At 34.9% G+C, this 13,306-nt stretch overlaps 1 protein-coding gene across 1 annotated transcript in view; it reads right to left on the bottom strand.

The window, feature by feature from the left end:
- Positions 1-13,306, bottom strand: part of NCOA3 (nuclear receptor coactivator 3) — a 58,195-nt gene that overhangs the window by 25,040 nt on the left and 19,849 nt on the right. The window contains exons 3-4 of the mRNA XM_058814538.1: positions 7,593-7,668; positions 1,870-1,977 (exon numbers count right to left, since the gene is read on the bottom strand). Of these exons, the coding sequence (XP_058670521.1) occupies positions 1,870-1,958 (89 nt within the window). The 5' untranslated portion in view covers positions 1,959-1,977; positions 7,593-7,668. The remainder of the gene's footprint in view (positions 1-1,869; positions 1,978-7,592; positions 7,669-13,306) is intronic.

The raw sequence follows: 13,306 nt of genomic DNA on the forward strand, positions 1-13,306 counted from the left end.
CCTGCGCTCACTCTGTGGATAATAATGTACTTCACTTAACACCCACCCATTAAACCTAGGCAATAGTTATTCTTCCAGCCAACATGAATCTGAAGGGCAAATGTGTGTGCTTTGTTATGCTGCTGTTTGCTTTGGGGTTTGTGTTTGTGTTTGGTTTGCTTATTTTTTAACAATTTTAAGTACAAATTGACATCAAGAAAACAGAAGAAAGCTATTAATAAAAAGAAATACTTCTGCTTTTACTCTTTTACTCTACTGTCAAATTTAATGAAAAGAGCAGCTGCTTTTGCTATAAAATTGTAGCACTCATACAGAAAGCATATTTTAATATTAGAAATTGCTTTACAGTTACTTAAAATTTACTAGACGAACAAAACTGAATTTAGCTTCCTATTAACTCCTTTTAGTTTGATTGTAGAGAGATGATTACAGAAGGTGATACCTCATAAATTTCTAGGCATCAGGACCTACATGCCATCTCAACATGCAAGAAGAGCAGAATCCCAGACAACCTAATGTTTCTGGACAAAATGTCTCTCTCAAATTCTTTTTCCTACCCAGGTTAATGTGCTGAGTAAAGAGACTGTCTACAGCCTAAACCAACACGGAGAAATGTCATGCACAATATGGCAAGAATAGGAAAAGAAGGACTCAGGGCAGGGGCAAGAATGGACAAAGGTTTCAAGGTAATTGAAAGAGAATAATCATTCTTTGAGAAGAAACCAAGTGAAGGAGTTAGGAAAGTATGCATGGACCATACATACGGAGAAAACAAACACATGACAAAGCAGGAGCTTGAAAGATAAAGAAAGCTAATGAAGGGTGACAATCTGAAAAAGAACTCCTGCATGAGAGACACTGTAGAAAGGGAAAGAGAAAATGGAATGGAGGACACTCATAAAACGACACTGGGATACAGTGGAAGCATTTAAGGTTCTCAGACAGGATCTCTTATAATGATGAAGGCAATTGGCATGAGGCACTGGGATTGTATATATAAATGGGACAAATATTAGTACACACAATGCCTGACAACAAATTTAATACAAGTTAATACTCTATGGAGAAAGAAAAGGGAGGGAGGCAGGCAGAAAGAGAGAAAGAAAAGAAAAGAAAAGAAAAGAAAAGAAAAGAAAAGAAAAGAAAAGAAAAGAAAAGAAAAGAAAAGAAAAGAAAAGAAAAGAAAAGAAAAGAAAAGAAAAGAAAAGAAAAGAAAAGAAAAGAAAAGAAAAGAAAAGAAAAGAAAAGAAAAGAGAAAAACATTGCTCTCACATGGTGGAGAGCAATAAAAGTCGTGGGGAACAGAAAACTGAGGCCCTCAGACAACAGTATCTGAGAGAGTTGGGTGAGAGGCAGGAAGATAGCATAGATGAACTTAAAAGAAACGGAAGTACAAACAAACCAGCAAAAAGCTCAACCTCTTGCAGTATTCTTTGATAAATGTAACCACCTGAAATGAGGCTTGTCAAATCAATTACCAAATTTAAGATGATGCCTTTAAAATTCCTGTGAAGCAAGAGGTTTTTCTTCTTTTGCCTTGCAATCGCAACTCCAAAAGCGATTCGTTATCTAATGGAAGGTATCCCTGCCCATGACAGAGGAACTGGAACTAGATGATCTTTAAGGTCCATTCTAACATATTCTATGATACGTCCACTGTAATAAAATTTCCACGGGAGTCTAATTATAAAGCACAGTTCATCAACTACACCTAATAGTAAAATTACCTATCTTCACAACAGAAGCTGACCTAGAGACTTTTTCAACTAAACAAATTCCTTAGTTAGAACTTACTCTAAATTGCAATGCAAATTTGAAAAGTATTTTTAAAAACTCATTATAAACCAGTTAAGTTCAATATAAACATACCTTGCACCTTGTGTATCACAGGGCAATGGCTTGCGCTTCCTTGACTCATTAGTCAAACTATCTAAGGAGTTTTCTCCTAATTCACTCATCTTGACCTTGCATCAGCAGCTAAAAGCAATGACATAATAATTGTGAATAAAATGCTCAAAATACTATTTCAAAATGCAGAGTACTTAACCAGATAAGTAATTTATTTTTATCAGATTTACAAGTGAGTTTTCTTAATGCAAATCCATAAATATTGTGCTACTGAAAAGTAATGTTTGTTTACATTTCTTTAAAATCTACCCTTTATTTAGCCAAAACACAGGTTACTAAAGCTTTCTATCACTCTAAGCAAAAGTAAAGGTTAAAAATGCATTTAATTTTTTTCAGAGATATTTAATATTTGCACCATTAAACTTAGACCACTGTATAGCTCCAATTCATCTAAAAAAAAGAAATTCTCGGTATTTAAACATATATTCAGATAACCTGAAAAGAAAGCAATAAATTAATGTCATACTAAAACACAGTTGCAGAAACAAATAATTTTCATCCTTAGGAGTGTATCAGGGGGCTTACAGGAGTTTCATACTCATCTCTGCATACAGCCAATAGATTACTATTACTATATTGATAGGTTACTATAGCTTTCACATCTCTTGCTAAATCTTCTAAAATCCATACAGTTTTCTAAAATTTTGAGGCCAAGGCAAGCAAACACTTCCACTGTCTTTCATTTCTATTGCTTCTGGAGCAAAGACTGGGCCATAACCCAATAAAATATAAGGCGATTTTGTCAAAGTCTAGTTACATTACACAAACCTGGCAGATTAGATATATATGACACTCATCTCCCCTCACTCCCAAGAAAAAAAAAAACGGAGCACAGACGCAGATGAGAGAAGAAAGCCGTGTGAGGTCCTGTTATGTTAGGATCAAAAACACACTCAGGGAGGAAAAAAATTTAGTGGATCTATGCTATGTATCTAGTTGGAGTATTGTAGAACACAGCTAGAACTATATAAAGATGTTCCAAATTGGTTTTGGTCTTCTAACCACAATGAGAGAAAACAGATCTAGGCAGTTAGAAATTAAGCACTATTTTATCCTTTTTACAGAATTTTCCAAATTAAGTGTAAATTTCATTTACTGCATTCTAGTTCAGACTGCAGTTCTTTACCCTGTACAGCAGTGGCAATAAATGGTGTTAAATATTTACTTAATAGAGTTATACTTGTCAGTTAGAGAGAACCTTTTTTGCATAACATAACCCAAGCATTAAGAAATCTTTCACAGAAAAAGTTCTTTGTCTCCACAAGCAAAAACTACCATTACGACAATTGTTTAAAGAAACTGGCCTAGGACAACCAAATTCCTAGAGTCAGTAATAACAAATCACAAGGACAAGGAACTGATAGAACTAAATGAAGTTTACGTTAAGGAATCAGAGGCTGGTGGCCAACTGTCTCAAGAAGCTCTGAAGAACAGAATATGAGCGCTCTGTTGAACAGGAAGTTAGTTAAACACAAGTCCGCAGTGCATACTAGCAGCAAAGACAGCCAACCCCTCAAAGGGTAGCAAATCAACTAACTGCTTCCATGACATGATATCTACGGGGAAAAAAAAAAAAAAAAAAAAAAAAAAAAAGAAAAAAAAAAAAAAAAGGGGGAAAAAAAAAGAAGCATGTGTATTACTTTTGAGAAGTGTGTGAGTGCGTGGTAATACTTTAATACTTTTTGTATTACTTGACTGAATTTTTGCTTATTGGCTTCTTGTCAGTGGTGGGGGGGATATCTGCTGTAGTTTTTTCTAAAGCCTAAACTGAAAGGACCAAGACACACAAGAACAGATTTGCATGAGGCAGCATGGAGGTTTTTAATTCTACACATCGAGAATTTAAAAGAACATTCTCTCTACAGCACTACAAAATTTTTAAAGCTAGACAGGACAAAGGATTGGATTACTCTAGCACGTATAAAAAGGCCCAGAAATAAAATAGCATATTTTTAAAGTAAAAATTCTCTTTGCAGCTAATAAAATGTTACAATGCTTAACATAAAATTCTATCATAACCAATCTTCATGCCAATCGATATATATTACAAAAGGAAGGATAACATGTTTTTAAAATGACAACAGAATTAAACCAAATAATCAAACACAATCTTCCATTTGAAATAAACAACTACAAAAGATGCCTACCTCTGTACTATGGGCATGAACTGTACAGATAAGAACTTGATCTTACACATAAATACTGGTAAAGAAACAGGATGAATAAGACAAACCCAGCAGAGAGATGGAAGAGCAAGTCTGAAGACCTTTATCCATTCGTATATTCCTCCAGGGCAAAAAAATCCCGAATACATCCGTGGCGGCCTACTTTACATGAAGTTCAAGAAAAATACACTGTTAGGCCACTAGATGCCAGTACAGAACTGGACAACTGCGGGGATCATATTTCCTTCAATTAGCGTCATTCAGCTGAATGAAAAACTACTCATTTGAACAAGTAAGCAGCTGGAAAAAAGAGATTCCAAAACCAGTTTATGATCATGCAAAAAGCAGTTGATTATCTGAAGCTGGTACTCAGCATTACAGATGACTCAAGGTCTTATGTTTACAGACCTCACAGCTGAAGCTGCATCTTCAGGCATGCTGTAGGTGACACCTGCACACACTTGCAGGATTGCTGCTTCCCTCGCTCCCTCTCTAACTACATTTACAGGCTGAGTACAGTAAGAACGGCAGGTTTAAGAGCTAATGTGGAAAGAGAAAGGAAGAGCTTAAAATGTAAGTCTTAAGGCTAACTCAGGAAGGATGTGGACAAAGCAAGTATGTCTGAATCCCAAGAGTAAATTCTGCTTAAGAGAAGGAAGCATTTGAAACACATTAAGCAGTGTTTGAACTAGGATAGACATTTCACTATAATAAATTTTGAAGGTTACATGTTGTTTTAAATGATTTAAAATAGAAATGTCATTTCTGGTTTAATATCTACTTGTACTGAGAGATAACTCACAACGTAATTGAATAGAAAACCAAAAATTACTACAATTTGTCTCAGAAACATGATAAATATAGGAGCTTGGACAATGAAGAAAAAAATCAGTAATTTGCATAAACTGTTTTCCTACTCTTACACCCAAGTAACTGGTGGTAGTTTGTTCAGGCTTGAAGCTGCAGAGTTGCTGCACATGCATTTTCCCTTCGCTAAGAATATCATTACAAGCTGCGCAGGCAGGCCATGCCTAGAACAATTCTGTAACTGTTTAGCTAAGGAAATTACAGAGGCTGCTTCCCAAAACAGATGGATTTACAGTACAAATTCTTAACAGGAAAACTAATTTCCCAGCTACAGGAAGTATTTGCAAAAGAAGCAATTTCTTTCATTATTAACTCCTCAGTGAGTTAATGAAAGAAATCACCACTTTTGAAAGTACCAGGTGTTCTATTTCTTCATGGAAGCTGAACCTGTAATTTCTAATGGGCTAAAAATTTTTTACAAAAGGAAGGCTATTTTGGGGGTTTGGGGAGTTTTCCTGAAGTTAATTATTTCAAAACACAGCTCTGAAACACAGCTTTCAAAAGCTGAAACTTTTATGCATTTTTACTACTAAAAGAAAAAAAAAAATTAACACAGGCATCTTTGTAAACTTACTTTCTGAGATAAGAGGCAACAACACTATTTCTTTCCTATGAACCACTAACGATGGCTAAAAAGACTTCTCTGCTAGTGATACCACACAATATTATCTACCTAAATGAAGTATTTTTTAAAGAAAATAATTAGAGTGAAATTCTGTTATTTGCATGATTAAAATAAATCTAAAAGCTAGCTTAATTTGACTGAGTAGCTCAGTTACTACATAAAACTGGTCAAATGCAAGAAAATCTATTAAATTTTCCATCAGTATAAATTACCCAAAACAAAGTCTTCAAAGCAAGGCACTGTTTAATTCCATTGATTGTAGCAATAATGAACCACTCCATCATGATGCTCCTAATCCCACTGGGGGTGTGGAACCGAAAGCAGCAATATTTGGAGCAAAAGTTCCAAACTTCCATGATTATTTGCAACATCTTTGCATGTATAATCTTAAATTTTCCTACATTCTTCTCAAGTCAAGATAACAGAAAATAACAAAGATATTCTTGTTCAGCAGTAACTCTGGTGAAGAAAACCACCAGTCCTTATTATTAAGGTGCTCATGCCTACACCCTTTGCAATGTACCATACACTTTTCATATGTCTATTCACTTCTCAGTGAAAAGCATAAATGAGTTGTTAAAAAGGTACTGGGTTTTGCACATGGCAGATAAAATAGTTCCAGTAATTACTAATCCATCTATTGCAACAGCGTATGGTACAGCCTTCCAAACAAAACCATAGATTTTAAAGAAAACGTGTGGTTTTGAGTAGCAGTGTCCAACCCGCCACGGCTTCATTATTTTGACAGGGTAAAATCCATTGTCTTCTAAAATTCCACCCTGAAATAACAAGAAAACGATGCACATGCCAACAATACAGTATGTTTGCAATGGGGAAAGTTCCTTAGACCATTTCCTACAGCGCATTCAAGCCAAAAGGATGCTGAAATTACTAAGCACAGTAAGCAGAAAGTTTTCAGTTTGATGCAACTATTTCTTCCCTCATTGTACTCAACTCACACCCACAGAATTTAGAAAGCTACTATTTAATATCCCTTAGATTGCTTTCTGCTACCTTGTCTTTCAATGTACTCATTTCCTTGTCCAACTCAAGCATGATTCCCTTGTGCCACCGCTCTCAGTAGCTGGTAGATGAAAGATCTATCCAGCAAACAGGACATGGCAAGTGAGAAGGTTTTATCCTAGCAGGGCTCCAAAAATACCAACAATTACATGTTTCAGATTTAGTTTTTCTATCTGTTTCACTGAAACAGTTAACTACCCTGCAAAATGCACAACTATACAATACTAATTTAAAACATATCCTAAATATTTTCTTAAATAATGGTTTTTTTGCATGAAAACATTTTAAATACTTCGTTGATCCTACGAAACCACCAAGTTTTTCCTATATTAAGTATGTATGCTTGTGGTATTTTGCATCCTTGGAAGCTCTTCTGTCTGAGCTGATTTCTTGTTTGAGGAATTGACTAAGCAGAATTTAGCATTACTCAAAATAAGCCAGTTACAAAGAATTAAACCAAACAAGTTCATTTCAATGAATCATGAGCATGCCCTGGAATTTTACACAATGTTAGAATATTAAATAGAATCCTCCCTCCTAAAAAACAAGATATAAGTCACACATTTTTGCAAGATGCAGATTGCAATATTGAAATTTTGATAATAAATAAAACTACAGGATATTCCATTCTGCAACTCTGTATACTTAGTTCAAATTTGTTATTTCAACATTTTAGCTCCCTCAAATACACAATAAAAAGTATCAAAAGTATTGAAACTTCTGATTCAAAATATTTTTGATATTATGCAAAGATTCTTTTGTTCTAAGACTAACCACAGAAACAACTGATGTTTCCACTTACATAGACAGGAATCCACAAGAATATAAGGAGCAATTTCACTTTCTGGCAGTGGTGCAGTAAGGTTTTTGGTTTGGGTTCAGTTTTTTTCTTCTTTCTTCCCTCCCATCCTTTTCTTTTTTTAAGAACATGCTTCTCATATACTAAACTGTAGCTTTAAAAATGTTCAGGTATATATAGTCCAAATATGAGATCAGTCACTTACTAGTCCTTAGCAAAGATTCAAGCACTGCATATTTTTCAGAGGACCTTCAGAATCAGAATTCATTTTAAGTCACATCCTGTAAAACAAAAATAATATATGATATGTAACTTCACATAACTGTCACCTCTGCTATACATTGAACAGTAAACCATTCAACTCTTGTCCCTACACTAAACCCACATGCTCCTCTTCTAAATACAGAGGTATTAGCCAACATCTTAACATCTTAAATTTTAAAAATATTTTATTTTAACACTGTGGTCTGTTCCACTTCACATGAATTAGTTTATGTTATTAGGGTGCTTATATCAAAGCACAGCCATGCACTAAGCGCTTGGCATTTGGGGCTGTGCAGTCAGCTTCCCCATCGGATTTCACATCAGTACAACTTTCAACACGTGAGCATACAATTTCCTGTCTAAAGCCTGCTCAACCAAAACCCAAGAGTGCTCAAACAAAAACATCATTCAGCATGTTTTGATCTCAATGGGTTCAACATACCGACCTTTGACTAATTTACCCACTCTCAGGACGAGCTACAAAGATAACCAATTCACACCATGTAGAACCTTAGCATCCAACACATCCTGGCTACCAAATCAAAGTTTACATACGGTAGGTTTTTTGATCAAATTTGTAAAAGACATAAAGAAAGATCATTACATTAAAGTCCAGATGAGATGGCTAAGTGAGAAGTCTTATTGTTACCTGTGGCACAGACAACAACAATATGACAGACACCTAAACACAGAACACACTACAATGTGTTCAGGTTAAAAATATGCTTATATATAATGTGCCAGATACGGTGAACACGATAGTTACTTTTTAAAATAAGACATAAAAAGGGCAGCACTTGCAATCTTCCTTAAATGTTTCAGAGATAATTACTGTGCCTTTTTAAAAAAAGAACCCAAATACAATACACTTTAAATTAGAGTGCGTAAGACCAACATACTTTTAAACCTCTGAGGAAGGAGCAAATGCAGCAGATAAAAATGCCACTGAATCTTTACTACAGCTTTGTGAATCTCAAAGTGCAATGAAACAAACCACTGAAACAGACACTCATGTAAACTGAGTAAATAAAGAGGTTTTCATGTAACTAGTTTATACTAAAAAGTCTTCCATTACCTTTTAAGATAAAAAGCACCTATACCTATATTATGAAGCAAACAGGAAAATATATTTGTTGTACTGATACATCACTTATCCAGTGCAGTGCTTATCCAGCACTTCCCCCACCAGTACAGTAACTAATAAAACACTATTCCAAAACACAGGCATTTGATCATTCTCTACCCTTTCTCCCTCTCACATTCCAAAATGGGATTTACTAGGTATAAATGATTCAGAGACTTCACTGAATCAGGACTTTCAGTTTAAAAAAAGTTTCAGTTTAAAAAAAGTGCCATCTCTAATGCTAGTGAAAGGCACCTTGTTGCAACATGTTAAATATTCTTAATTTCATGCACATTCATTTTATATTAAACATTCTATCTTAGGGAGACTGTTTTTTCAGACCTTGCCAGGTTTCATTTACCAATTCTCCTGCAGTGCTTATGTTTAGTAAACACCATGCACGCTTGGGCTTTTTCTCAGACATGACAATTAAATTGAACCTTTTTCACTTTGCATTTATTAATACGGCAGAACACTTGTAGTTAAGAGACGGTCAGAGGTGGAAGATGCTTGGCGTTCATCTCCTGTTCCTCTGATAAATAATGCATGCAGATCTATTTTTGGACTGTCATTACTTGTTAATTTGTTTCCTACTCATCCCGGTTTGCGAGTTAGAGCAACAGAAAAAGGACCATGTTAACAGCAAACAAAACACATGACAGAAAAGCAGATCGCCTGTAATAGTGAAACTAAAATACATAGAATTAAAAGTATTTATTTAAAATTAGTTATTCCTAATACTCCTAGTTGTTTTAACAGGGCAGGTGAACACACCTGCCTTTAATCTTCAGGATAGCATCTTTAAAACTCAACTGCACACTTACATTTCACACTAAAACCGCACACTCCTTTGGTGATATTTTTATGACGACCATCTTCTGCCACATTTTGCCATATATATATATGTGTATATACAAATATCAGCAGCTAAATCTTCCATTCATTCAAGTAGAATAATTTTAAAGTAATTTGTGACCTAAATTTCATTTTGTATAGCCTATGCCAATTTGCCTGAGAAAGGAATCAAAGGAGGAATGGTCATTTCATGTGAGAAAAGAACCCAGAAAAGTGGACACATCTGTGACATCTCAATATGAACAGAGATCATAGAGGCCTTATACAGCTATACTGGAGGGTGTGGGGGACGAAGGCTTGCAAGGCTTTTTTGTTTGTAACACGAAGATGTGAATAATTTTGTAAAATGCAGTCAGGAAACCTCATGTGGTATAACTAAATTAGTCTGTTTCTTGCTGGATCTCTCTGCTGATTTCAAATTTTAGATGAATCAGGCAGGAGTCATGAAACAAACTCAGACACAGAAACAGGAAAAGAAAACGTGAATAGACTTTCCCTCATTAAACAGACATACACTGCACGAGACATATATTCTAACACTTCTAGCACATTACAATGTGGTATTCATTTCTTCATTACATTACATCATCTGTAGCTCCAGTTCAAACTATTAAAACCAGGTATCTCATCAAACAGTTTTAACAGGAAAATAAAAAGGAAAAGGAAGGCAGCAAATGAATCAGTTACTGCTTGTGCACACAAATCAAAGGAATTGTGAAAGATGGTATAATTGTCATTTGAGGTTAGTTGTGTTTAACAAAACAACATGCAGCCTAGAAGTAGTGTGGAATATTAATTTACACATCTCTAGACGTATGTGGGGACATCACCACACATTCCCTCAAGACAGAAAAGTGATTACACAGGCCCTCTTATGACTGTATCGTAATAACAACAGAGAGAGAGAGAGAGAGAGAGGGAGAGATTATGCTGCCTCTCAAGTGAATCCTGGATAATAGCTGTTACACCTAAATAGCCTTTGGAACAGAGAACAAAAATATCAAAAAATACCTACATGGCTCTGTGAGAAAGTTAAAGGGGATGCCACAGGGAAAAGGTTAGCATTCAAGAAGTGGAAAGCTTGTTTACATGGGAAGAACTGAAAATGAATTGCAACAGGAAGTACAGGACTAAAAAACGAGAAGACTGCACCTTGCACTGAACTACAGGTGATTATAAAAAAAATGCTTGAGTAGCACATCATTAACAAGAAGCCAGCAAGGGAGACAGTGGACAAAGGCATAAACTGGACACTCAGAGATAATAAAGCTGTAGCTGTGAAAATTTCTTCATGTTGGCCTTTACCTTTGTCAATCCAAAACAACACAGAAAATGCACAGGTTTAAAACCCTGCTGGTTCCTAACGGGAGCAAAGAAATCCCATCTTTACCCTTGAATTTTTAACAAAGTGGTCTAGCAAACTCTGAATTCCAGACTGGCTTCAGACACTAATTTATCTTTCATCTTTGGCAATTTGGATATTAGTTAAAGAAGAAAGAAAATTATTTCCTAATATAAATAAAGAAAAATGAAAATTATTTCTTATGTCATTTGAAGTGTCTTCCAGGTTGAAAGGGTTAGTATGAATACTAGTAAATAAAATAAGTATGACATTTTTATTAAGCATATTAGTAAGGAGGAAAATATGTATATCTTTCACCATTGATCAGTAGTTAAAATTATGACGATCATAATCATATTCATCCATTCCAGTTTTAAGGCCCCTTCAGTCTTGAGTTACTTGGCAGCCAACATTTGTGATCTGTCTACCTCAACACTGACTTACTGAAGTAACTGTAAGTCTAAGTTACTGAAGGAAACTGTAAGTCTAAAAGACCAGCAAGCTATGTGGACTGACAGAAAATCTGAAAAACATGAAAATAATAATTTCTTCCAGACATTTTTCTCTTCAAGAGGACTATTAGACAAGAATAATTACATTCCGTGCTTTTAACATTCCAAAACAATCTCATAATTCTTTATGACATCTAAAGCAAGGAGGACAAGTTTTTTTATTATTCAGCCAATGAACATGAACTGTTTAACCACAACACCAAAATGGCTCCCAGAAAAATTGGTCATCCCTGGAAAGAAAATGTATCTTCTCTCTGACATGCGTTTTCATTTACCTAAAGAAAAGCTTTAGCATTTATTCTACTAAGGAACTGCATTTTAACTATATTTAATTTTATGATTTCTAGGAAATGTATGCTTCCAAGAGTATATTGCATATTTAATATAATCCCATGTACTGAAAGTCTGAAGCCCACTAAAACATTTAATAGTTAAAAAATATTTTTGATCTTTAAACATTACTCTTACATGTTTACATTATAGTGCTAGTTTACAAAATGCTTATATTGTGACTAAATTTGAGAAATGAAAATCATTATGGGTGTATTCTCATCTTAGTAAGAGTATTGATACACCACTGTGCTAACCCTAACCCTAACTCTAACATCTCTAGAACAAAATTATAAAAGCAACAAGACAGGCTGAACATGTGTACACATGTTAAGCTCTGAAAGCTGCTTAAAAATGCAAGATTGAGTAAAGTTCATGTGAATGTTTGTATAGATGCAGAGCTTTGAAAGCTGCTTGAAAATGTAAGAATGAGTAAAGTTCATGTTAGCCTTGATAAATATCAGCTGTCAGGCATTGCCAACCAATATGCACTATGTTTTCCACAAGCTAGAGCCCAGTAAAATGCAATTTTTACTTTACTGGCTGAATATATTGCATTATACAAGGCAACATTTACCCAAGATCAAAAGTTTACTGTTTTCAAATTTTAACTTCCAAGTAGGATATTTTTACACAAATATCATGACACTGAAATTAATGGAAGCTTTCCTAAAAATCTTTCATCAAGTTACATCTAATCCTCTAATATACACTTTCTACCAGAATGGACAGAGTCAACTTCAAACCAAGTCAAATGCAACCTGAAAGAAAAAAATGTTGTTCTTATATCCACTTTCAATTCTGTATTTTTCTAGGACAGAGAAAACTTATCACTAGAAAAAAAAAATTAGATAAACATCACTTATTTTCCAAATTTCTATCACCTCAGAGCTCTGAGGTTGATGAATGTCTGCAGTTGTCTGGTATAGTGCTAGAAATGAAAATGTATTTCAGTAGTAATATCCAAAATGAAAAATACTTGCCCTGTATTTTCACAGCATCATCAAAAAAAGACTGCTATAGCATGTGGAGCCAACAAGATAGAAGACATACTGGTTTTACTAGCACATAATTTTTGCTCTGAATTTATTTCTATTTGTCAGAACTGTAATTTCTCTGGACATTCCCTATTTGTACCTCGAGAACAAAAACTCCCTACTTTAAGGGCAAGAGCATTAGTACAGCGACTACATTGGCCCGTGCTTTTCATTTACTTATCTTGAAGAAAACCATGCCTTTCCAGCTGCCATCTGATTGGACAGAGCAAAAAATGGGCATTGTGCCATGACATAGCATGAGGAATTTTTGATACCACAAACTGTAAAGTTGAGTCCTTCTCTTGTCTAAGTCTTCAGCAGACTAGTGTAAGCACAACTACACACCACAAACAAACAGATGCAACAGTTATGGACCACTTCAGCCGATTCTTTTTTCTTTTCTTGTATCAGTTCAGTAATACTGTCTCTCTCCTATTTATAGTTCATTTACTGCTG

This window comes from Ammospiza caudacuta, chromosome 15 (assembly GCF_027887145.1).
Source record: "Ammospiza caudacuta isolate bAmmCau1 chromosome 15, bAmmCau1.pri, whole genome shotgun sequence".
NCBI lineage: Eukaryota > Metazoa > Chordata > Aves > Passeriformes > Passerellidae > Ammospiza > Ammospiza caudacuta.